Consider the following 26,300-nt stretch of genomic DNA (forward strand, 5'->3'; position numbering starts at 1 on the left):
TCCGAAGGGGGTGGACCCCGCTGAGCAGGCAGAGGGAGCAGGGGGTGGCCTGAGGCTCTCACGCTGCGCTCTGCAGGCTGCCGGCACCGGCTCTCGGCACCGTGTCTCCCCTGCAGGGCTCTAGCTCAGCTCCCGCGCTACCTGCGTTCCCCGGCGGCTGCAGCAGCTCTGTGCAGCGGGGCTTCCACCACGGACCTGGGTGCTCACAGAGGCCGGGAGAGGCCCAGCCTGCTGGCGTGGCCAGGGCACCGCCTCCCAGGACTGGGGGTACGCTGGGCGGGCTGCCAGACACCCAGGGTCCCTGGCTTTGCAGTCCACGGCGTGGGGCACAGAGGCCCCTGCTGGCCTGTCCCGTGCACTGCGGACCAGCGTCCGGCCCCCGGCGCGCCCCCACCCACGGCTGTGGAAGGCTCCAGCTCCTGGGGGCCCGCCTGGCGCAGCGGGGCGCAGTGAGCTGAACAGCACCCTGAAGAGATCGTGTCAGCAGGCGGGGGCCAAGTTTAGGAACACACTTTTCTGGGGTTCACAGCTCCAGGCCCCCAGTCAGAGGACAAGCCCTACCATGATGGTGGGGGTTCCCGTGGCTGCTCGGGGGGAGGAGGGGACCTGGAAGGGCCCCAGTCTCGCTGCACCCCACCCACCCACCCAACCCCGCCTCCAAGAGACCCAGCTCCAGCGCGCACGAGCCTCCCGGGGGTCTCTGCAGCCGCCGCCCCCTCGCTGCCCCCTCCTCGGCACACGCTCCCGTGCTCTCTCCTCCGCTAATCCAGTCCCACCGGCCACCCTCTCCCTCGCCTTCCGGAATTCGGTAGGTCGCTCACACCCACTGTGAAATTAATTCCGGTTCCCTCTGTGCCTGTGGGCAAACACTTTTTAATTCTCTTGCTGGGATTGCAGCAGGGTTTTGAGAGGGAGCAGAGACACATGGGTTTAATCAGAAGCCACCGGGTGACTTTAGCAGAGGGTGACGAGAACACGCCACTGCGTCCTCAGGTGATGCGCACAGATGCATTATTTAAAAAAACAAAAGCCAGATTCTATTAGGCACCTCTCACATACTAAGAATTATGCCAGAAGATATGGAGGATTCCGAAGAACCGAACGGCACTGCCATTTCTCCATGGCTTCATTTTATTCGGAAGCAGGCCTGCACTATAATTTATATAAGCAACCCCACTTCTCTGCATTTTGAGAAGTGGAACTGATTTCTCATTACTATAAACGGTGTTATGATGAACACTCTTATAAAAGCCTCCTTATAGCTACAGGAATGTTTCTGTAGCGTGAATGCCTACAAATGGGCTTGACGCAGCCAGGGGGCCCGAGGCGGTTAGATTACCGCAGGGAACTGGGGGGGGGGGGCTGCACGTGCTCATCCCCACAGCCGCACCCACACAGGCTGCGGCCAGCATTTCTCAGTACTGCGGGGGTCAGGGCAGCTCGTCGGGAGGCCACGGTGAGGTTTCATGCGGGGTTTCCCAGTGGGATCTCATGGTGGGGTTTCACACTGGGATGTCAGCGCGCTCAGCAGAAACTGACATGGAAAATCCGCGTCCATTGAAGTGGCAGAAACTAAACAGACAGGACCAGGTCAGAGAAGCTTCATCAAGGAACCCTAAGGGCTTGAGCCCCAGAGCCCGGGGGAAAGGACGGAGTGGGTGAAAGGTCCGCCTGTCACACAAAGGCACGGGGGTGGGGGTGGGGGGAGGCTTGGGGTTGGCTCGTTTTAGAGGGGACTAGATCGGGGATATAACAAGTTTGGTTTTGAACATGTCAGGTTTAAGATGTTACAGGCATATGTTGCAACACCAAAAAGACAGAATGATGGCTTGAGGCAAAAAAAAACAAAAAGACTTCAAAAGATGGCATCTTTGAGGAAACAGGGCATGTGACCAGACAGGTGACACACGGTAAAGTTTATAAGGGAAAACACAGTCCCAGGCCAGAGAGGCCTCTCAGTCCCTCTAGGTATTTCACCAACGGGGGCCAGGAGGGGAGCGGGCGGCCAAGGGTGGGTCGGACCGGGCAGGAGCAGAGACCAGGCGGCCCCGCACCAAGCCCCGGCCCAGCACCGTCTCCAGGCAGGAATCCCACCAGCACCACCTCCAGGCAGGCCCCCCCCAGCACTGCCTCCAGGCAGGCCCCCCTCCAGCACCGCCTCCAGGCAGGTCCCCCCCAGCACTGCCTTCAGGCAGGTCCCCGCCCCGCACCGCCTCCAGGCAGGCCCCCCCCAGTACCGCCTCCAGGCAGGTCCCCCCCCCAGCACCGCCTCCAGGCAGGCCCCCGCCAAGCACCGCCTCCAGGCAGGCCCCTGCCCCGCACCGCCTCCAGGCAGGCCCCCCCCCACCCCAGGCAAGTGCAGGAAGTTAAACCAAAGGAAGAGAGGATAACTAGCAACCAGTGAAGAGGTGACCGGGACCCCCAGGGAAAGCTTAGGCAGCAGGAGCAAAGCCAGTGAATCCTTTGGCTCAGTCGGGGCGACGCGGCAAGTAGATGCTCCCTGACAACAACACGGTTAGGAAAAAGCATAAAAATGCCAGTGGGCAGGAGAAAGAAGGTCAGCGAGCGCCTGCGCGGGAAGGGACGGGCGGGCACAGCCCAGGTGGCGGCCACCCCCCCACCCCCAGAGCCCCTGCCCTGCTCTTGTTTCTTCACCTGCAAATCCTAGGGTCGTCCACCACGAGAAAACCCGAGTTTCCTCACGGCCCTCAGCTGCCCAAAGGGCTGGCTGACACTGACGAGGGGGCTACTCTTCTTGTGGTTTTTAAGGCCAAGGAGAAGGGGCTTGCTTTGGAGAGAACCACGTCCCCAAGGAGACGCTTTCCCCGAGGAGACGCTTTCAAGCCCTCACCCCTGGATTCTGAATGCCACCGTGTTTGGAAACAGGATCTCGGAAGCTGTTATCAGTTAGAGTGACGCCAAACTGGATTGGGGGCCCCGACCCAACTGGGCTGCTGTTCCTACAAGGAGAGGACCGGGCAGACAGGCGCTGGCCCCGGGGGGAGCAGAGGGAGGCGGCCCTGCGGGTTTCGGGGCAGCCTGGCCCTGCCGACACCGGGGCTGGGCCTCCAGAACCGGGAGCCCACACACTCCTACACGTCGAAGCCACCCCGCCTGTGGGGCTTCGCTACGACGGCGGCCCTGGGAACTTGAGGCACAGAATCCCGACAGCCGGGAACCCCGGGGGCGGCCACGGGCGCCACCTGTGCACCTCGCCCAGGCCGCGAGTCTCAGCCCCACCTGCAGCTCCCAGGACATCTCACACCGCACGCGGGCAGCGTTTCTCAGCCCTAAAGCACGATTTTTAGAATACGACTCACTTGCTCTAAGCGCACAGTACGATGATTCTAGTGAGTTCTAGAACTGTGCAACCACCACCACCGTCCGATTTGAGAGCTTTCCGATCATCGCCAAAAGCACAGTTCACAGCAACGGGCTGAGCAGCAGGTGTCTCCAGCACCTGGCTGCGTGTACTCGCCTAACAGGAGGCTCATCCTCCAGCACCTGGCTGCGTGCACTCGCCTAACAGGAGGCTCATCCATCTGCAGTGGGTATCCATATCCATTCCTTTTTACGGCTTAATAACACTCCAATACACAACTACACCACATTCTGTTTATCCATTCATCAGCTGACGCACATCTGGGTTGTTTTCTCTCTTTGGAATTATGAATAATGCTGCTACGAACATTCACATAAAAGTCTTTATGCAGACACATGTTTTCACTTCATTGCGGTTTTGAGTTGCATTTCTCTAATCACTATTTCTGTTGAGCATCTTTTCATGTGTTATTGGCTGTTCATATTCTCCTTTGATGAATTGCCTATATGAATCTTTTACCCATTTTTTAACTGTCATGCATAAACGCTTGTAATCCAAATCACACGCGCATTTAATGCCAAGAGGAAGAGGCAAGGCACCTTGTCAAGCTTGTTTTGACACACTTGCTTGGGGAAGTCACCCTAGACAATGCCACTCATGTCAGCTGACAATGCCACTCATTTCCACCGACAACAGCACCTCTAAAGAATACACTGGCCACAAATGCAGCGTGAATATTGGTTTCTCATTTAATTTCTGATCAGCCATATTTTCCAAGGAGTTTGAAAAGAAAGAACACTCTGTGAAGGTGGAAAGCCTCTCACTGTTTCTCGGAGAATATAAAACAGCAACCATTAAAACACACGGGGAAGTTTTAGAACATTCTAGTGTTGTACCAAATAATCACAAACACAATCATTACATAATCACCATGCTAACTCATTTTATAAACATATCAGCAAAATCAAATTAAGTATGTAAAGGTTTGTGTAACTGGATGGGCATGTTAAGATCTTTTATCCAAGGCTTATTTTTCCCTTAAAAAATGGTTCTTTAAAAAGGTTGTTTGTTATCACTATAGTAATAGTGTCCAAAACACTCCCTTATCAGCAAAATAGAGATAGACAAATCAAGAGAGGCAAAGAGTTCAATGGAACAGATACAGACTCCCACTACAGATACGGCCAAATGATGTTTGGCAAAGGTGCCAAAGCGATTTAATAGGGAGAATAAAATTCTTTTTAACAAAAGATGTTGGAAAAACTAGACATCCACCTCAACCCCCACCTCACACCGTATACGAACCAAGATGAGAGGGTTCGCAGACATAAATGTAAAAGTTAAAGCTATAAGGCTTCTAGAAGAAAACATAGAACATCTTTGCAATTCTGGGGAGCAAGAAAGCATTAACCCCAAAAGCAAAAGCTGATATACTGGACTTAACAAAATTGAAAATGTCTGCATATCAAAAGAAACTGTTACTAAAATGAGCAGATAAGCTACAAATGGTTAGGAAATATTTGCAGTCCATATATCTGACAAAGAACTTGTATCCAGATAAAGTATTCTTACCACTTTATGATAAAAAGACAAATAGTCTAATAAAAAATGGGCAAAAGACTTGGACAGACACTTCAAAAGAAAAACAGGGTCCAACCTCGTCAGTCAGGGAAAAGCAAACTAAAACCACAGTGACACACAATTACACAAACACTAGAATTAAGAAGACGGACGATAGCAAACGTGAGAATGTAGCACAAACAGGGCTCCCCACCATTTCTGGTGAGAGTGCGTGCCCTGCATGTAAAGAATACCCAGAATAAATAAATGAGCAAAAATTCTAAAAACAAAGCAAGCAGAAACACAGCAGTGCCATGCAGACAGTGTGAATACACGTCCATCAACCTATTGGGTAGTGGGCCTAGAACAGTGCTGGCCACGTCACTGTGCAAGCGTGCCATCTGCTATTTAGGGAAAGCATGACAAGAATGCACATCTGCCTAACAAATTACTCTAAAATCCAGTCTCAGTCTATCAATGTGCGTCCATCACAAAGACCCGTATTACATGCCACACCCAATTCATCTTGTAATTTTATCTACTGCATCCTTAACTTGAAATGAATACTTGGCATACACAGAAAAACCTGTGGTCAGTTCCGTGGCCTCTCGAGTGCGGAGGGCTGTGAGCTGCGCGCCTGCTCTGGGCTCAGGGAGAACCTGAATCTGGGCGAGAACTGCAACCAAAGTGCTGGCACGGACGGCTGCACCCCCACAGGAGACGGTGCAGCTCCCCAAACAAACGCGAGTTCCTTCATGGCTGGGCAGGGAACACAAGGGAACAAGGACACTTTGTTTGTTTCTTCCAGGAAGGCTGTCCAGTTCTTTCCGAAAGATGAATGAATGATGCATGAAGCACCTACTACGTGCCGGGCCCCGGGGGGGCTCCCAGGAGAGGGGCCTCTGCTCTGAGGACAGGCCGGGCCAGGCCTCCACACCGCACGCCACGGGTGTCCAGACACACGCAGTGCATCGCTGCTGGGCCTGTTTAAAAGGCTGAAACTGAATTACCTATACCACCTTAAAACGAGTATTTTCACGTGAACGCACGCCGGCCCCTTGGGCGCAGCCCCACACGCAGCTGGAGTCTCTCCTCCGCCACCTCTTCCAGCTGGAAAACCCCAGCTCACAATTATGGGGTGTAAGAAAGTGTGTGACGGCCCCATCAGGCGGCTATGGTGGAGGCTCATCAACGGGGGGCCCAGGAGTAATGGGGCAATCCCGCAGCACAAACACAGCACCCGGCAAACCCTCAGGGCGACGCCGTCACACCTGAGACCCCGACAGTGGGCGGCTCCCATCCGGGCAGTGGCAGTGAATGGTTCCTCTCTGCCAACACTGAGCTCTAGAAAGTAATTTTTCATGTTCTGTTGCGGAGCATTTGGGTGTGGCTTGGAATATCCAAAGTAAGTTCCTGAGTTATTTCTCTGGGAAGTGAAGAAAACATCAAGCGTTTGGGAAAAGGCCAGATCTTCTGCAACCAAGCCCCTGCACCCAACTTCACATGCAAGAGACGCCGGTGTCTTATTTTCAGTGTAAAATAGTGACAGTAATAGGCTTAGGCTGGGCCGGAAACAGGACTTAATGCTGTGACACGTTAGAGCAGGCCATCTGAGATAGCCGAAATGTCTTCAGGGACGTTATCAGTGACGTGAAGCAAGTGCTTTAATTACGCGCCATTCCTCATTTCAACAACTTGCACACACACCCCTGTCTCCAGCGCTCAGGCAGGCCCCAGGAGGAAACAGGACATGCGTTACTGCTCCCACGCCCTGGAACCACAAGCTTCTAACGACAGGAGGTTCACAGGTGGCCATTTGATCGTATTTGCAATTTTTATTTCTTCCTGAAGCACTGAGTCACGCATATAGGAAACAGACGACTCCCTGCCATCCATTCTCTCTGCCGCCAAAGGGGCATCTGGAATGACGCCAGCTGCGCCATCATCACTTGGGCTCCAGCACACATCCAGCTTAAAATGTCGAAACCAGCACCCCTGCCCCGCAGCACCTGCCTCACCACGGCCTTCCCTGTTGCAGTCGCTGGACCCTCATTTTTCCAGTTGGCTCAGGTCCCAAGTCTTGAAGCCGTGACGCCTCCCTGCCTCTCCCTGCATCGTAGCACCCACAGTTCCCGTTGGCTCTCTTCTGGGGGATCCAGAAACTCCCCCCCTGCCCCCACGGCTCCCAGGCTGGTCTCAGCCTCCGTCTCCTCTCACCTGGGTGACAGTGAGGCCCTGCGACCTCGTCTCCCCCTTCCTTCCACTCGGGCACCCACCGTCCTCTCCATGTGGCGTCAGGTGGCCTTTCTGAAATGCAGGCCAGGCTCATCCCCCTCCGTGTGCTGCCTGTGGTGGCCGCCCCGCCACGTGTCTCCCCCCAGCCCCAGCCTCTCTGCCCCCCCCCCTCCATCGGGCAGTTGTCCTGGATGAATTGTGCCCACAGCCGCCTCCCAGCTAATTCTGGCCACAGGAAACCTCAAAAGCACGTTGAAAACAGGGGTAATGCTAGGTCGGGGATACACGTCCCTAAGGCTTGGCTGCGGGGTCACCTGGGGCTGGCTCCTGGGCCCCACCCCTGGGGACCAAAATAGTCACCGTGTGGCTGCTACGAGTGCCGCAGAGCCCCACCATCCCCTCCTGTAAACAGCTCCTTATAAACGCACCTCCGTGAATGCCCTGTTCTGAGCGTGCCACATCCCACGGGGAAGCGGAGCGGAGGCTGGGCCCGCTACACCCTCAGAGCTGCCCACCCGCGGCGCAGCCTCGCCTCCCCCCTGCCCCCCACCACCTCTGCTGCCCCGGGGCTCTCTGGGTTCACTGATGCACCCCAACTGCTCCCCAAATAAAGCTCCCTCAACTCCCGTCCAGGACCCTTCTTTGTTGCTTCCATGCAGCGGCTCCACCTTCTTCCGCCATGTCAGGGCCCTCAAAATAGCTCCTAAGTGGAAAAAAAACAAATCTGGTCGGGTTGCGTGACTCTGCCACCCACACCCTCCCCTCAGACACACCCCAGGCTGGCTGGACACCCGCCTCGGGCAGGGGTGGCCATCACTTTTCACCAAACCGAGCACAAGTGTCAGCAGGATGACCACATCCACTGTCCACTCAGCCTCACAGAGTGGCAAGAATTACCCCAAAATGATTTTTTCTTAAAAGATATATGGCCTAAAGAGAATTAAATACCTAATTAAGTGTGACATTCTTTAATATCACAGATGCCAGTTTACCAAATGATTCTACAAATGCTGGAATTATGATACAATCTAATTTTATTGTTCAGCTTTGTATCTCGACCATATGGAGCGTCCATGTAGAAAGCATGTGATGCGTCTACACTGGAGAGTGGCTGTCAGAAGCCACCATTAGCCCCAAGCGGCTTCGTCCGTGCCCCTGGCGCCGTCACACTGGCTGGGTGTGGCTGTGACCGACACAACCACGCAGGGACTGACAGTGACGCGCGCAGGGCAGGCGACCCAGCAGGAAGAGGAACAAAACTGCAGTCGAGGCAGGGCCCCGGAAGAGGGCGCCACCTTCAGCGCAGCCCCTCCAGTCTGCAAACACCGAGGGGCCACGTCTCCTGTTCCCGTGACCCTCGGAAACAGACGCTTCCCTGCAGAAACCCACAGCTCTGTGCGGTTCAGAAGCAGCTGTGGCAACGGCCACTCGTCCACTCCTGTCCTCAGTCACACGTGCCCTCCCAGGCGGGGTCAGCAGCCTTTAGGGCCCAGTGGGGGACGCAGACCCCACACCCAGGCTTCCTGCGTGGTGCGGCCCCCGACGCGGTGGGGACATGAGGGACCAGACACCCCGGCTGGCCTGGGGGGCGGAGGGACAGTCAGCAAGACCGCGTGGTCACTCCTGTCTGACCTCGTCAGTCTACGGTTCACTTCTACCTCAGGAAGAGGAGGGCCGTTATTTTCAAATGCCTCCAGCTAAGAGTTACAGGGAATGATAAGACAAGTTCACACTAAAATCACAACCCACAGCTATAATGTCAGAATAAAGACCGTATACTGAGCATCTCTTGGGGTAGCTGCCTGGCTTGTGACTCCCCCTGCTTGGAAAACAGGTTCTCACCAGGTGTCTTGGTGCCATGATGTGCCACCGCTTGGCTGTAAGCTCAGGGGACAAGGGTTCAGGCTCCTGTCGGCCGGACCGTCCCCCCCGCCCCTAGCCCCCAGCTCTGGAGCACCCCAAGGGCCACCCAACACGGCGGCCAGGCGGCCCCCGCGATGGCGCACCCAGCATCCCCTGTTATGGGCATCCGCCGGGGGAGGCGCCCCCCTGCCCCGCCGGCCCAGAGGCTCCTGAGACCCCAGGCCGGGCCGCAGGGAGAGATGAGCGGGGGAGACCGGCTCCCCACAGCGCCAGCACCCTTGGCCTTGCTCACACCGCCCCCAGGCCCTCCCTTCTCCCCTCCCCAAAGCACCTCGGAACAGCGCACAACCAAGCAAACGTGCGGAGGCTGCACACCAAAGCCCCCGCGCGCCACGTGCCCGCCTTCGCCCGAGGGCAGGGCCCCTCCGGCCCCAAGCACCCAAGCGGCCCTTCGTACTCCACGTCTGAGGACAGGAAGCCTTCGGGGGGTGGGGTGGGGGCTCCGTGCCACCGGATCATCAGCAGCCACAGCGGCGACGACCTCAGTTTCCCCCGTTGCGCTCCCATCACACGGGCTTCAGCCCAAACATCACGTCGCCAGCTTCACGCTCCACCGTACCAGCCTGTCCTACTCTCGTCCTGGCACTTGCTCCCTACCGCGCCCCTTTGGCCATCGAGTTTGTTGTCCCTCTCTGCCTTCTCCAACATCAGCGCCACGAGGGAGGGACGGTCCCTGTTATCACCATCGCACGCCCGACCGCAAGGACCGGCGCTGCTCTTACCCCGCATACGCGAGGACTCACTTAGTCCCCAACGCCCCCCTATGCAGTGGGGCTGCCGTCATCCGCATTTTACACATGGGGAAACTGAGGCACAGAGAGCGGAAGTACAGCTCGAAGGCTGTGCGTTTATCCACCGCTGCGTAACTAACCACCCAGCTCAGGGCTTAAAACAAGCCGCGCTTCCACCTCCACGGCTCTGGGGTCCGGGGTCTCAGCCCGGCGGCTGCTCTTGAATTGGCTTGTGGTGGTCTCGGAAGCCGGTGGGGACGCAGCCGGAGCCTCGGGGCTGCCCGACGGGTCCCAGGCCAGCACCCGCGCCTGCGCCCCTCCCCCAGCTTCCCCCAGCGCCGCTTCAGGGGCCGCCGGGACCCCCACGGCCGAGGCAGGTGCTGCTGTCGCAGCGTTCGGGCTCCAGGGCAAATGAAAGTGACCGTCTCTAAGGACAGGCCGGCTGGGGACGGTCCCCTGACAAGCCCGTCCTGCCTCCACACATGCTGGCGTCAAGAGTTCAGGCCCCTCGCAGGGGGTGGAAGCACTTCTGTGCACAAAGTCTCATGAAAGATCACATTTTAAGTGAAAAACGGACACAGTGAGGGGAATGAGGGTTTCCGAGAGGAGTCGGCCAGGCCCAGGGGACCAGCAGCCACCGGAACTGCTGGCCTGTGTGAATCCCCCACAAACGCCACCCTCTCTGCCTTATCACGGCCCTGGAAAAGGGGTGAAGAAGGAAAAATAAGGAACCAGCGCCACGCCACTTACTGGGCGCCTGCTCACTTCCTCTGCTGACCCTGCCATCCTCGCAGCCCCGACCGGGGGGCCCGGCCACCCCAACCCTGACACCGGCCAACGGGGGTTCAAAAGGCCGCCCCGAGATGCCTCCCGGCCGGCCGGACCCCCCCATGCCCGTCCCACGCCCTCTCCCCCCCCCCCCCCCGCCGCCCGTGTCCCCGGAGGGACGCAGCCCTGCACCGTGCACCCAGCCCCCATGGCCGGCCCTGATCTCTGGGGCTTTTCCTGCTGCCCGGGGAGGGGCCCGCCTGCCCCCGCCCGTGCCGGGCTCTGGTTTTCCGTCCTGCCGCCATCGGGGCAACGAGCCACGACCGATGGGGCGCCCGCGGCGCAGGCGGAGCTGGGGGCGCGAGGACGTGCACTCGGCCCCGGCCTGTCCATCTCAGGCGCCCCGACCGCCAAATGCACTCCCCGGCCCCCCGCAGTTTGGAAAGGACCCTTTGTCTAGGCGCGGAGCCCGGGGCTGGGTGCTGGGACGGGGTGGCGTCGGGGCAGGACCCCACTTCGGGAGACTGACGGCCAGCCCCACGCCGCAGTGGGTGTCCCCTATTTTCAGATGTTTATGTTGGCTTCGCAGAGACTCGCCACACGGACTCTCATGACCTTGCAAATAACGACTCCGAAGAAAACATGCCCCTCTTCCCCCCCTCCCAGCTCCCGCAGGGAGGACAGAGCTCACCTCCACGTGGGCGCAGCAGCTCAGCTGGGTGACCGCGAAAGCGGTGGTAGCGTCACACTTTAGGCAGCGTCAAGAACGTGGATCCACACCTAAAATCCCTCTGCGCGAGGACCGTGAGCGCGCAGGCAGCTGCAGGAGCGCCTGGCCCGCGGACAACGTGAAAGAGAGAAACCTCCGGGTCAGCCGTCCTCCAAGCGCCTCCTGGCCTCCAGCCTAAAGCAACCGCAAACGGGACCACTCGCTTTTTACTGTCAACACCTGATCAATCTTAAAGGAATCTGCAAGTTTATGGAGCAATTCAAATTTGCCCATCATCTCACATCTTAAAATGAATCCAGGAGAAAGTAACTCCAAAAATATTTTTAATAATACATTCTTAAAAATCCTTTCTGGCTGTTTTACCTCTGTGAAATGCCTTGTCAATTTATACTGCTTTTTAATAGGGCTTTTTTTTTTTTAACTCTATTACCTTTGTGCTCTGTTATTACAGCGATGCTGCAAAAAAGATGCGTTCTTGTGGTCAGTAATATATTCTTAAAGAGAATCTCGCTGATAAAAATAATGCCCAGTGAAGATTTCATTTTCTTGTTCTCTCATTTCCCTCTCTGTGGAGGGAATGTGGCGAGGATGTGGTTAAAGCATTTGTAAGCTTGCTCTGTGTTTGGAAACCACTGCGCTTGTCTGCCTGTTTGTTAAACTGGAAACAGCTCAAGATGACTCTCTGCTTTGATGTGTCATTTGCATACCCCTCTGCTGTGATTATCTGTGGCATTTGCTCATCTGGAACATTTCCTCCCACTTATGGGAAAATTCCTGCTTAGTTCTTAAATTAAAGATACCTCCTCCCCTGGTGTTCAAAGGATAGCTTAACTCCAAATGGCCCCTTTACCTGATAAACAGGGAGCAGAAAATAAACTCGGGGCTCTGGCTCTCTCTTGGGGCAGAGACTTCCTTGCTTTTTGACTCTGTGTCAAAGTTTTTTCTTCTCGCGCCGATTCTTTGAGGGACAAAGAATAATTGCCATAGGTGGTGTCGCCCACACTTCTCTACCATTAAACCCTTTCTAAGACATCTATCTGAGCACAGTACTAACACGTGCAATACACACAAATAAGCACGTTTATAAACTGCAGGTTTTCAATGAACTAAAACATCTGATTTCTAGGTGAAAGAGAAAGAGAAAAACAAATCAACAGAAGCCCTTAAAAGCAAGCAGAAAACTAAATAAATTGAGGAAAGGTGGGTGGAGATCCCAGTGAGACGATGACATCTGCTTAATTATTTATTCAGGATTCATAGTCACCCTGCATCCCAGAAGGATTTGTCACAGTAAGGAAAACTTTTTAATTCTACTAGTATCTTTTCTACGGAAACCTATCTAGAACAGTTTACGTGTCCTAAGAATCATCAGGTCTTTGAATTATATTCTATCAGTTAAAACCAAACCAAAAACAGCTGTAATGCTTTTATCGCATTTCATACAAACAGCTTCAGGCTTAGGTATTTAAAAATTCTCTGTCAATTACGCTCATCTTTATTACAGAATTATGTATAAACAGTACAAAGTCAAGCAGGGGGCTGAAACACTATGCATGCAGCTGAAACAAGTAACCATAGAACAACAAATACGTGTGTGCATTAAAAAAACAAACACCCATAGTTCAGATTGGAATTTAATTCTCCTTTTCATTCTAAATCCTACATGCAGTTAAAAGACAGAATCTATGTCTTCTCCAAATTCCACCCCCATCTGTCCTGCTGTAGTTACACAGACAAATGCCAGTCTCAGTAACTTCAGGGCCCTTCTTCTATCCTAGTATAATTAAGTGACGTAAACACTGAATCCCACCTAACTTCACTATTCGTTTCCTCAAATTATATACCTACAACCGATCCTCCTACAACATCACAACACCCCTCGATCCTCCCACCCCCCAGCCACCCCCCACCGCTGACCCTCTTAGCATGAAGCCGTCCACAAGCGATTGGGGAAGATTGCGTCGTGCCCCCCAAAAGGCATGCCCGGTCCCCCCCGGTCCAGGGGTATGGGCCCATTTGTAAGCAGGACCTTTAGAGATGCCGTCAGTTAAGGGGTGCCCGAAATGAATGTGGGGGGTTCTCATCCCCTGGGGCTGAGGTCCTGTAACCGAGGGCATGGGCACAGAGAGACGCCACGGGAGTGTCACGGCCTGGGTGGGGGGGCCTGGGGAAGAGCAGGGCCACCCCCCTGTGCCCAGGACGGAGACGCCAAGGCCCCAGGGCTGGGGGCCAGAAGATGCCACCCCAGGAGGGAGCCTGCCAGCCTCGGAACCACGGGCCAGCATCTTCCTGTTGTTTAGCCAGCCCAGTGCAGCGTATTTGTTTCAGCAGCCTGGAAACTAAAACATACACCAACCCCATATTTTTAATCTATTATTTCTTTAAAATAAATGTGAATTCCATTTAAATTTAAGCAGGCTTCTGGAGAATGGATTCAGCATTACTTTACTGTGCATTAGTAATGAATCTACCCAAGGCAATGGTACAAAACTGCGTTTAAATAATTATTTATTAGGTATATTTGGAAATAACAAGGCAGGTGTTGTAAAATATCCCTGTGATATCAAACAAAACCTTAAAAAAGACACTGTAACGATTTCTCACGTCTAAGAGTAGCCCAGGCATAATGGGCCACAACATCCTTTATTCTTTGCATGAGACAGTAATTATTTTCAAATTAAGTAATCTAAGACCTTCAATAATTTTAAAAAATGCACATAAGCCAATGTAAACTACTTACAGTGAGCGTCATAATTTTGTGTACCCATAACTGTTACTGATTATCTTCTGTGAGTCTCTACCACACGCAAACTCCCTGATGGCAGAAATTATGCCCATATTTAGGGAATACGAAGATCTTCAGCATATATAAATTTGTGCTTTTTCTGCCTTTCACATGAAGTAGCTAATAGAGAAATCTGGCACATGCTTTTAGCTGAAGCAGGGCCGACTTTATCCCCATTGCTATAATTCTCCCATTTCTGACAAAGACCTGCGGCTCTGTGGACTTCCCAATTATTTTCCTCAGAGGCAAGGGGATAAAAAGTTGCTTTACAAGTAGGCTTCTGATACCCAGTTTTTAAACTGCTCAAATATTTGCTGATTTTTTAAACTGCTCAAATATTTGCTGATTTTTCCCAAACCAGAGTTCTGCAGAAAATAAGGATTTGAAACCTTAAATAATTGGCACTCCATTTTAGTACCTTTAAAATATTTTCGGAACCAAATAGGAGATACAAATATTAAATAAAAACCTCGTCATTTCAATTATAACAGTTGGAACCTGTACATAGATTACTGCATTTTAAAAAGTGATTTGTAAATTACACCTAGCTTTAAATCTAAGAATAAAACCGTTTTGGCTGCTCTCTGCAGATGGGTTACTATTTTTGTTAGGTAATAATAGAAATTCCTGGTGCACTGAGCCAGCCTTTACGTTAGGGAATCAGTTTTAAATACCCACTCGGACACACCTGCTGCTCAAGGAAGGTTCCGGAAGACTGAGCTTCCAGTCTGCTCTGGTCTGCACGGCCTGTTCTAGCGCCTCGTCCACACCATCCATAGGCCAAGTCAGACTCCAAACCGAGCTCATTTCCCAAGACATCACATTGCTACCGATGTTACCTGTGCATCGGTCATCACTGGGACCCTCTAGCACAGGACTGCAAAGCGAGCCACCACAGAAGGAGAGATCAGGGAACGGAAGAAACGGTGGCTTCCCAGCTGGCAGTGAATTTATGACGACGCCATTCGGGGCTGTGCCCGTGGAGGCAGGGTGCAGGTGGCGTCTGCAGGTCCCAGGCACACGGGGGCCGCCCACTGCCCACTGCCCGCTGCCCGCTGCCAGGTGGGCTCGGTGCCTTCTGCCTGTGGGGCAGTGAGGCCACACACCGGCTCGGTGCCCACTGCAGGGCTGGCCTCTCTCCCGGAGCCGCCCTCCTGCTCTCGGGCACCAGCTCGTCCTTCTCAAGGGCAGCAGGAGGACGCGGGAGGTCCTGATCCAGAGGGGCCCCAGAATGCTGAGCCCCACCTCCGGGTGCGGCCTGACGGGCAGACCCGGCTCCCAGCCTGCAAGCACGGCCACTTCCAGGCCCGTCTGAGAAGGTGGCCTACCATTTCCGAGAGCATTAGCTGTCAAACGACACCCCGCTGCCCTCTTCCCAACAGCCCTGCGAGGACCAGGGCGCTCCAGGCAGATGCCCCTTAGGTCACAGTTCTGAAAATAACATGCAGCCCTGGCGCGGATCACAGAATGCTGAGCTACTTCTCAGCCCTCAGATTCTCGGGTTATCTCCAGTCATCCAACTTTGAGAAAATTCTCACCCAAATAAATTAGTAAAGTCAAACAGTACTTGAGGTCACCAAGAGTCAGTGATCAAAAAGAGAAAGCAGTAAAATGTATATTTTGGGTAGCACATTACCTAATTTAACTTGCATGGTCAGTTTACTTTAACACCATGATCACATGGAATCTTAAACAGGGCGTGAGGTCCTGTTGGCTTGTCCAGGTTAGTGAGATGCCTTGATATATCCCAGAGCAATCTGGGCAGAGAATAAAAAAGTATTTGCAAAATCCCCTTGGGGGACTGGGGAGAAAGGAGGAAATATTCAATTTCCCCATCTGTGGAATTCCTGATATTCTCGCAACCAAGTGGGGACAACCAATTCAATAGGTCGAGCCCTCGATCTTGGGGTTCACCCCTATGAAACTTATTCCTGCAAAGGAGAGGCTAAGCCTACTTACAACTATGCTAAGAGTCACTCCAGGAGAACCTCTTTTGTTGCTCAGATGTGGCCTCTCTCTCTAAGCCAGCTCAACCGATGAACTCACTGCCCTCCCCCTTCATGGGACATGACTCCCAGGGGTGTAAACCTCCCTGGCGATATGGGAAGAAATCCTGGGATGACCCAGCATCATGAGATTAAGAAAGGCTTCTTGACCAAAAGAGGGAAGAGAGAAATGAGATAAGATAAACAAATAAATAAGATTAAAAATAAATAAATAATAGGGGGATAAAGGGTGAAAAATGGGGCAGATTGAAATACTAGAGGTCAATGAGAGGGAGAGATAAGGGCTATGAGATGTGTGAGTTTTTTCCTTTTTCTTTTTCATTCTATTTCTTTTTCTGGAGTGATGCAAATGTCTAAAAATGATCATGGTGATGAACACACAACTATGTGATGATGCTGTGAGCCACTGATCGTACGCCATGTATGGCTGAATGTGCGTGAAGATCTCTCCATTTAGAGAGAGAGAGAGAGAGAGAGAGAGAAAAGGGTCAAGAGGCTTGAGCTCCTCCAACAACGATGCAGAACCACCACCAACACCCCCACCCCAAAGCAGAGGGACCACCACACACAACCGTGTCCTCAGCACGTCTCATGGGTGAATAAAATCACCTTAAAAAACTGCAGTGCAGCACCAACCAAAGGCACTTTCTTTGAGGAGCTTTTATATCACATCCTGCCCCATATGGAAGCCACTATCTGCCGGAGGCATCGTGTACGTGAAACGTGGCTATTGTTCTGGGAAACTGAATTTTTATTTAATTTTAATTCATTTAAATTTAAATAGCAATGCAGATAGTGTAACAGAGAGATGAGAATTTAACAAATGATTATGATGCCTGAACATTTCAACAGATATTTCTTTTTTACTTTCTAGTGTACTGGAATAGCCAGAGGGAAATGCCCAAAATGGCTGAACTGCAACCCAGATGCTTTGATCTCTGATAACAATTGTGCAGCTCTCCGGCCTTCAACTCGTGACTGTGAAGGCCTTGTGACCGACCCCACTTGTACCCCGTTATCCTGCTCTTCGACTCCAGAGTCTGATGATCTCCAACTACAGCCCCAATGTTCATTAACAAAGGAACTGAGTCAGCCTGAACGAGGCTCCCTGATTCCTGAGCCACCCTGCAGGACGAGCTGGATCCAACCAAAACAGGACCCCTGACACACACAGGAGCTTAAACGTGAGCATGTTAGTGACCCACACCTCATGATAACACTAAAAATCACGCCCATCCTCACTGGAAGGCCGCCATCCTCTGACATGCACTCTGGGACTGGGCATGTAATTAATCTGCACATGCCCAGTAATGAGATCACCTCTGATTACATCCTCCAGAGCGGCTGTGCTCATTACCCCAAAGCCTGCCCATCCTCTGATACCATGAGACTGTCAGAGGTGTGGGAGGACAGATCTCCTGCCTCGTGCTCAGCAATTAACTCCATCACCGAAACCCTGGGTCTCAGGAACTGCTATCTGACCACATCGGAAGAGAACCCACTGCGTCCGACTGGTATCCGCAGTGTCCTGGACAGTGCAGCTCTCAAATATATCAAAAGAAATTGCTATGAAAATATTAAGGAATCATAATTTGATGAAAAATCTAAATCTCCGATTTGCAGGTAGTACTTACTCACTTACCAGAAAGACCAATATGATCAGCTACAGTTTGGTTAAGACAACTAGAATTCACCTTCCTTAAAGAACACAGATGCTAAAATCAGACCTTTCCCATCCCTCCAGTGATAATGAAAATCGTTTGGTGGTGAAACCACCTTGCTGGGACACATCTCCAGGATGGAAGAATGGAGTGAACAGTGAGGGTCAGTGAGATTACGGATATTTCTAACCAGTTACAGAAACTCAAGAACCACTCTGGGACTCTCCCGTCTCAAGGTGCCCTGTGATGTTTTAATAAAAGTGACTCTGAATCACCAGTGGGCTCTATCTTGATTGACTATTGGCATGAGCAGAAACATGGACAGGATCACAGCCTTCAGCAGACTGCCGTGGATGAAGCCACGCCATGCTCAGCCTTGGCAGGAACTGTGGTCAAGCTAGGTTTGGAGCCTGAAGTCCTCACTTCTCAGCCGTGACACTACACCCAAATGCATTCGGAGCTGCAGAGCAAACTACTGTAGGGAGAAGACGCCAAGCCTCTCCAGCGTCTCTTTTACCACCCTGGCAAACACCGCCTCCTTCACTCCTGGGGACTACAATAGTCCCCCACTGGTCTCCCTGCTTCCATTTACTGCCCTACAACTCATCTTTCGCATAGCCGCCACAATGACCTTTTTAAAAAAAGTTTTAGGTATTTTTATTGAGATATCTTCCCATACCACCTGATCCATCTGTGCCAGTCTGAAACTGTTGTGTACCCCAGAAAAGCCAAGTTCTTTAAACCTATTCAATGTTGTAGGGCAGGACCTTTACTGTTATTAATCAAGTTGTCTCCGTGAAGATGTGAGCCACCCAATCGTGAGTGGGACCTTTCGATTTCCATGGACGTGATTTCCATGGAGGTGCATCTCTGCCCATTCAAGGTGGGTCTTAATTCACTTACTGGAGCCCTTTAAGAGGAAACCATATTGAAAAAAGCTCAGAGCAGACACAGACAGAGACGTTTGTGGATGCAGAAAGAAAACACCCATGGGGAAGCTGTCTGAAACCAGATGCCAAAGGGCCAGCAGATGCCAGCCACATGCCTTCCCAGCTGACAGAGGGGTTCTGGATCCATCAGCCTTTTCTGAGTCAAGGTATCTTTATCTGGATGCCTCAGTTTGGACATTTTTATGGCCTTTGAACTGTAAACTTCCTAGTGAATAAATTCCCTTTCTAAAAGCCAACCCAGGATGGTGTGATGGCAGTGCAGCAGCAGAGTTCTCACCTGCCATGCTGGAGACCCAGGTTCGATTCCCAGTGCTTGCCCATGTAAAAAAAAAAAAGCCAACCCATTTCTGGAATATTGCATTCCAGCAGCACTGGGAAACTAAAACACCATCCAAACTATACAGTCAGTCAGTGGCTCACAATATCATCATAGAGTTGTGTATTCATCACCACGATCATTTTTAGAACATTTGCATTACCAGAAATAGAAATAAAAAGACAAAAGTAAAACCCCACACATCCATACCCCTTGCCCCTCCCTCTTACTGACCACCACTATGGCAATCTACCCAATTTCAGGACTTACAATAGTAAGACAGCGTAGCACTGGCAGAAGTAGTACATATGCATACATCAGTGGGACAAAACCAAACATCCAGAGGTAGATCCACATAAATAGGCAACTTTTTTTTTTGCAATATAGTTACAATCGTTATCAGAGATCAGGACTCCTGGATTACAGTTCAACAACTTCAGGTACTTCCCTAGTTCTAAAACACTAGACTCTAAAAGGAAATATCCATATAATGACTCAATAGTCACAGTCATTTGTTAAATCCTAATTCTCCATTACACCTTCTTCCTCTTATTTGACCTCTCAACCCTCAGGGATATCTGGGCAACGGCCATTCCAACCTCTTTGTGCTGGAAAGGGGTGGGGACTTTCTGGGGTGGAGGAATGAAGCTGGCTGATGTTCCTGGGGAGACTGTACACATCTGGGTGTCAGCTCACGTGTCCTACGATCAATCTGGAGGACTTAAGTTTCTGAGAAAAGAAACTTACTAAGAAAAACTTTTATGGAGACTTAGATAGAGCCCAGGCCCTCCCTGGGGTTTTCAGGAACACTGCTGACTAGGGCTTGGCATACTGCTGTAGTTTGAAATATTTGGCTGAAGCTTGCCTAAGAGTATCGTCCAGAATGATGACTTCTCAACTCTACTGGAACTCTCTAAGCCACTGAAAAGTTTATTTTTTTCCATCCAATGACTTTAAAATCAGATCCACCCCCCATTTCCCTGCTAAAGAGTCTCCAATGGCTTCCCACTCAACACAAAATTCAAACTCCCACCATGCTTCACAGGGCCGCCTGCTGGCCTCTCTTCCTTATCTCCTCCTTCTGCTCCCTTTGCTCATTCTGTTCCAGCCACCCTGACCTCCTGACTCTTCTTCAGACAAATCACACTTCTTCCCACCTCAGGACCTTCCACTTGCTGGTCCCTCTGTTAAAACACTCTTCCCCAGACCTTGTGGCTCCTCATCACTCAGGCCTCAGCTGAAGATGTCGTCTTCCGGACAGCCTTCCCTGATGCTCTGTCTAAACGAGCCCTACAGCCTCTCTCTGTTTTCTTTTTCATACAACTTTTTGAGGCATATTTTACATATCATAAAACTCACTCATTTCACATGTACAATGAATGGTTTCTAAAAATTTATCAAGTTGTGCAATCATAACCACAAGACAGTTTGGGGAAGGCTCCGTATCCCCAATAAGATCCCTCATGCCCACGCATTGATGTGGTACAATGTTACAACTGATGAGTCGTTGCTGATGCCTTATTAGGATTCCTTCACTCTCTGTGTTGTACAGTTCTGTGTGTTCTGACAAATGCATCATGTCATGCATCCACCATTACATCCCATACAGGGCAGGGCCGCTGCCCTAACAATGCCCTGCGTTCCACCTTCCACCCCTCTCCTCCTATCCTGGAACCATTGACAAGCACTGAGTTTTTAACCGTTACTAAAAGTTTTACCTTTTCTAGCGCATCATATAGTTGCAATGATACAGTATATAGCTTTCTTAGACTGGCTTCTTTCACTTAGCAATATGCACTAGTAAATAATACTCCATTCATGTTTGCACCAGAGTTTGTTTATCTATTCACCCATTAACAGACATCTTGGTTGCTTCCAATTTTTGGCAATTGTTGATAAAGCTGCTACAAACATCCATGTGCAGGTTTATTTACAGGCCTACAGTTTCCATTCATTTGGGTAAAGGAGTGCAATCACTGGAGTGCAGGGTAAGCGTAAGTTTAGTTTTGTAAGAAACTGCCAGACTGTCTTCCGAAGTGGCTGTACCGCTTTGTATTCCCACTGCTTTAATTTTATAAAGCATTTATCACTGCTTGATATACTCCTTGTTTACTTATTTGCTTAAACCTTAACTGCCCATCTGCCCAAACTGAGAAGGCTAGCTACATGAGAGCAAGGAATTTGTCTGTCTTGTTCCAGCCAGCAAAAAAGGTACAGCTACCCAAACCCCAGCAGTACCCAACAGTAGGTAAGCACTCAACAAGCTTTTGTTAACGAATGAAAGAGCTCAGGACTCCTGGCTCCAGCTGGACCACAGCTCTCCTCCTCACACCTACCCTCGGGTCTGGAGGAGCTGGCGAGCTCCCTCCTGCTGCTGGACATCCCAGAGGACCACAAGTTAGAGGCCCATGAGAAGTCAAAGGTTCAGGAAAAACGAGGAAGATTTCTGAAAATGGATTCAGGCTATTCCTTGCAAAACACAAAGAAATACAAGTGTCAGGTGGAGACTGGAGGGCACAAAAGGCCTCTGTGAACATTCTGTTGGGGCTGCAGTTATAACCAAGTGTTGGGGATTGAATCGTGCCCCCTCAGGAGGCTCAGTGCCAGCCCCTGGTCCTGGGGGTGTGACCACATCTGTGACCACATCTGTAAATGGGACCTCTGAAGATGTAAGGTGTGCCCAGACTGAGTGAGACAGGCTTTAATCCCACAGGGCTGAAGGACCGATAAGGGAAACCAGACACAGGAGAAGGGCCATGGGGAGCAGCCAAAAGCTAGAAGAAAACAGAACCTGGAAGAGGAAGGAGAAGACGCCACCGTGTGCACAGTCACGTGACAGAAAAGCCAAGGAACCTCAAAGACTGCCAGCCGCCAGGAGATACCGACTCTGGGAAGAAGCAAGCAAGCCCTGGAGTCTCTGAAACTGTGAGCCAATAAATTCCTGCTGTGAAGCCAGCCCATTGCACGGTATTTGTTTTGGCAGTTGGGAAACTAAGACACCAGGGAATGTGCTGGCTCCTCTGGAGGGTTTTGGTGGCAACTTATATGCAAAAATAAACAAGATAGACCCTGAAATGGAATAAACTCAATGGCTAAGACTGAAAACTAAAAGAGCAAAACTTGCTGCCTTTCTTTTGCATTAGCTACACTTTCTAAATATATACATCTTTCAAAAAAGGCTGGCATTTGTAACTCATCTTAACTTCATGAACTTTAGTCCAGACAGCCTGGGCAAACCACAAACAAATATATTACAGAGACGGCTCAGCATCTGCTTGTTTTTCCTTCCTTCCACAGGGACAGAAGACGTGAATTTTAGTGGTGCACATGGCTGCTTGAAATGAAGCTTCCTTTCCCAGCTTCCTTGCACCAGGAGAGGCCAGCTAACTTAAGAACCTGCTGATGAAATGTAAGTGGCTGAGCTGTGTGCAACTTCTACATGGTGCCCTTAAAGGGAGGACATATGCCTCTCCTCTGCTCTTCCTTTTTCCTGGCTGGCATGTGGACACGATGGCTGGAACCTGAGCAGTTACCTTGTTTAATGAGGCAGCATGCTAAGGGTGGCAGAGCAGCAGGGAGAGAGGATACTGGACTGCCGCCCTTCAGATTCCTTTCTATGAGAGGGAACCAAACTTCTGTTTGAGTCTCTGTTATTCTGAGTCTCAGTTCCTGGCAACTGACCTAACTGTAGGTGACGCAGAATCTGTCCGGTAGGATTACAGGAGAGCCCAAGCACAGAAACAAGGTCTCCCTAAGTGTTGATGACCAACAGTTTGTTCCATGAAGTCTGATTTGAGTGGGTTACTAAGGCTGGCTTAGCCCACGCAGTGGCAGGGGTGCGGTGGGGGTGGCAGTGACTCACAGTGGGCACGATGAGAACAGCAGCAAAGGTTAACAATTATTGAGCCCTTCTGTCCCAGGTACTGAGCTGAAGGTCTTTACATGCACTATCTCATTTTTACCTTTACAGCAATCCTGGGGCTTAAAGAGGGTAAGTCCTGGTCACACAACTTGTGAGGACATCGGCTCCCAGGAACGTCTGACCACTAAGCCATGGGCTCTACCTTGCCATGACCCTCCCAAGGAATATCTCTCCTGTGGCCCCTGCCCCGACACGGGACGGCGAGGCGGTCGGTCCCCTGCAGAGGCACGCGCCTCCATTACCAAGAGAAGCCTTTGCTGGATCCTCCAAATTCTGGTGCCAGACCAACACTGCCCCCCAATACCCAAAACACATGGCCAATCAAGAATGTCTGCTCATTGGGTACATGAAGCTCTGAGCCACTCATTTTCTTAGATCATGTTTAACTTACAGATATTTAATACCATTAAAACATGAAAACTAAATTACTTTGATGTTTGTTTCTGAGCCCTGTTTCACACTCAAATATCAGTATTTTAAATCTGCTTTCTATGACCCATCATCTCCTTGCCCCATGTGCTACAGTAACATAATAAAACCTGTGTCAGTTCATCAAACACGGATATTTCATAGGAGGACATCAGCACACGGAGAAGGGCTAAGTTTCCATTATGGGAGTGAAGGGGTATCTGCCAATGAACCTTCTGGGTGGGAATGCCTCTTTGCAAAATAGGTTTTGCTTTGCAAGAAATTTGGGCTTACCAGCTGTTCAACTTGGTCAATTTATATAATATTTCTAAGCCTCAGCTACCTTCTCTATAAAATGAGAATAATAATAGTTACCTTTTCACAGTTACTTCATGATTCAACGAGATTATGCTTGTTAACTGCTTGGCACAGTTCCTGGCATACATAAGTGCTCAATAAATGACAGCTATTTGAAAAATCCTAATCAGTGCTACTTAGGTGGTACAATCTAAGTGAAGTTCTTGGTAATCCAAATTACCAAGCAACTTCCAGGCAATGGAAAAATCGAAGAAGATAACACTCACTGCTCTACTGGCTGGAAAGATGACTCAATTTCGCTGACTCTAGTTCCAGGCATTTTTGATCTTGGCTGGCTGTCTCTAAACCAAGTCCCTTATCTTGACCCAACATAAACCATGCCATTGCTGACCAGCATGACATTTTATTAGCCCTGGTTTGCTCTTTGGGCTTGTTGTTATTCTCTATTCTTAGATTGCCTTTAGTGCAGGTTTCAATCCAGGGATATTAACAGGGATTTTTTTTCTTTTTCTCTCTAATGGATATAAAGTAGTCAGGAGTAAATGCTACCTTTGATCTCCTATTACCCAGTAGGAAACATTTATGCAAGGCTCAGGTTTAGGCAACAAACAGCTACTACATGTCATTGCAGCAGGCTTTGGACTGGAAGTGGCCTCAATTTCGAATCCATAAAATTCAACTGAGTTAGCTTGAGCTTTCAGAAACACATCTGCTTTAAGAATTTATTCCTTCAAGCAGTATCTTGTGCCCTTTCTAATCACTAATGCAGAACACCACTAGTACTATTAATAAAAAACTCCCAAATACTTGAGGCAAGGCCAACATTTCACCATTCCAGGCATTTGCCCCTAACCCAAATCCTGACACCAGAGGGAAAAGGCAGCAGCCGCCCACCGTTTCCAATACCCACTTCCAGGAGAATACCTTTTTAAAAAATGCTTACTGTGATTTTCCAGGTGCATTTGCTATTTGGAGGGTACACCCCAGGAAAACCTTCACTGCCAATAAATCCGGACTCTCCGGTAAGGGTGCCGCCACATGCGAAGACAGGTCTGGGAAAATAACAGCGGAAAGGTAACTTAGCTGAAGCACAGTTAACATCATCTAATGAGAACTTCAGAAAGGAGCAGCATATGAATAGAAGTAAAAGTTCATATTACTAGAGAAATGTCCGCAACACACAAGGAATTTGGAAGTTTGCTAGGACTTAGAATCTTTAAATCACAGCCTGGCAGAGCACTGGGTCCAGCTACCCTTTGTTTCACTATAACAGCCCAAGATCAAACAAACAAACAAACAACCCAATCAAGTTAATGGGTCCATCGACCGAGGGGCAGGGACGGGTGGAGCCCCACCAGACGCTAGGTACGGTTTTAAAGGCAGAGGGACAACTGGTTAATATAAAAAGTTTTAAGTTCCCAAATGGAGAGTGGAGCCTCCTTCTCCGCCCCTTTTCTGAAAATCCTTGGGCACTGGCGAAGCCTGTTAGCGGGGAGGTGGCGGCGAGGAGGTGGAGGAGGAGGTGGGGGAGGAGGTGCTGGCTTCGCGCGGCAGGGTTTCCGCGGGGGGCGACCAGTTACCGCCCCGGGCGCCGCGGCTCTGACCCTGATTTCTGTGCCGGCCGCAGGGGGATGGCAGGGGGGCGGCAGGGGGACGTCAGGGGGGCGGCAGGGGGGAGGCAAGGGGGCGGCAGGGGGACGTCAGGGGGGCGGCAGGGGGGAGGCAAGGGGACGGCAGGGGGACGTCAGGGGGGCGGCAGGGGGGAGGCAAGGGGGCGGCAGGGGGACGTCAGGGGGGCGGCAGGGGGGGCAAGGGGGCGGCAGGGAGACGGCCGGCAGCCTGGCGCACAAAGCGGGGCCGCTGTGGCTCCCCGCGGGCACGCACCTGGGGAACCCGCCTCCACCGGGCGGGAGCGGGGGCTGGGGGAAACCGGGGGGCGGGGGGGGGCGGTGCGGGGCGTGGACCGGGGGGGGCGCGACCCCAGAGTGGGGGGGGGGGCGCGGGCCGGGGGTATAGTGGGGCGCGACCCCGGGGAGTAGGGGTCCTCGGGCCCGGGACTGGGGGGTCCGCGGGCCGGGTGGTTGGGGGTCCCGCGGGCCGGGTTGTGGAGGGCGCCCCGCGGAGGCCTCGGCTCCCAGGCCGGCCAAGGGGTCGCGCGCTGGGTCTTTCGGGCGCCGCGAGCGGATGGAGCGAGGCTCGGGGCAGCGGCTCTGGGCAGGGGCGCGGGGCAGGGGCTCGGGGCAGGGGCAGGGGCTCGGGGCAGGGGCAGGGGCTCCGGGCAGGGGCGCGGGGCAGGAGCAGGGCGCGGGGCAGGGGCGCGGGGCAGGGGCGCGGTACCTGTCCGGCAGCGGCAGCGCGAGGCGGGCGGCGGCGGCCAGCAGCAGGCCGAGCGGGGCCCAGGCGCACGCGCCCCTCATGGCGTGGACACGCTGCGGACCCGCAGCCACGCGCGCAGCGGCTTGCTCCCACGCGCGCGCGCACGCACACACTCTCCCGCGGGGCCGGCGGCCGGGTGTGCGCGGCGGGTGAGCCGAGCGCGCCTTTAAAGGCGGCGGCCGCGGTCCCCGGGGGGCAGCTCTGGCACCGCAGCCCCGGGCCGCCTGAATGTCGCGTCTGTTCTCGGCGGCGGGAGGGCGGCTCCCCGGCCAGGGCCGCCTCCTGCCCG

The 26,300-nt window shown here is 52.1% G+C and overlaps 1 protein-coding gene across 1 annotated transcript in view; it reads right to left on the reverse strand.

The window, feature by feature from the left end:
* PCOLCE2 (procollagen C-endopeptidase enhancer 2) overlaps positions 1–26,067 on the reverse strand; it is an 82,791-nt gene extending 56,724 nt beyond the window's left edge. The window contains exons 1-2 of the mRNA XM_077130316.1: positions 25,973–26,067; positions 24,579–24,687 (exon numbers count right to left, since the gene is read on the reverse strand). Coding sequence (XP_076986431.1) covers positions 24,579–24,687; positions 25,973–26,052 — 189 coding nt within the window. The 5' untranslated portion in view covers positions 26,053–26,067. The remainder of the gene's footprint in view (positions 1–24,578; positions 24,688–25,972) is intronic.
* Positions 26,068–26,300: the final 233 nt, after the last annotated feature.

Source organism: Tamandua tetradactyla, chromosome 15 (genome assembly GCF_023851605.1).
Source record: "Tamandua tetradactyla isolate mTamTet1 chromosome 15, mTamTet1.pri, whole genome shotgun sequence".
NCBI lineage: Eukaryota > Metazoa > Chordata > Mammalia > Pilosa > Myrmecophagidae > Tamandua > Tamandua tetradactyla.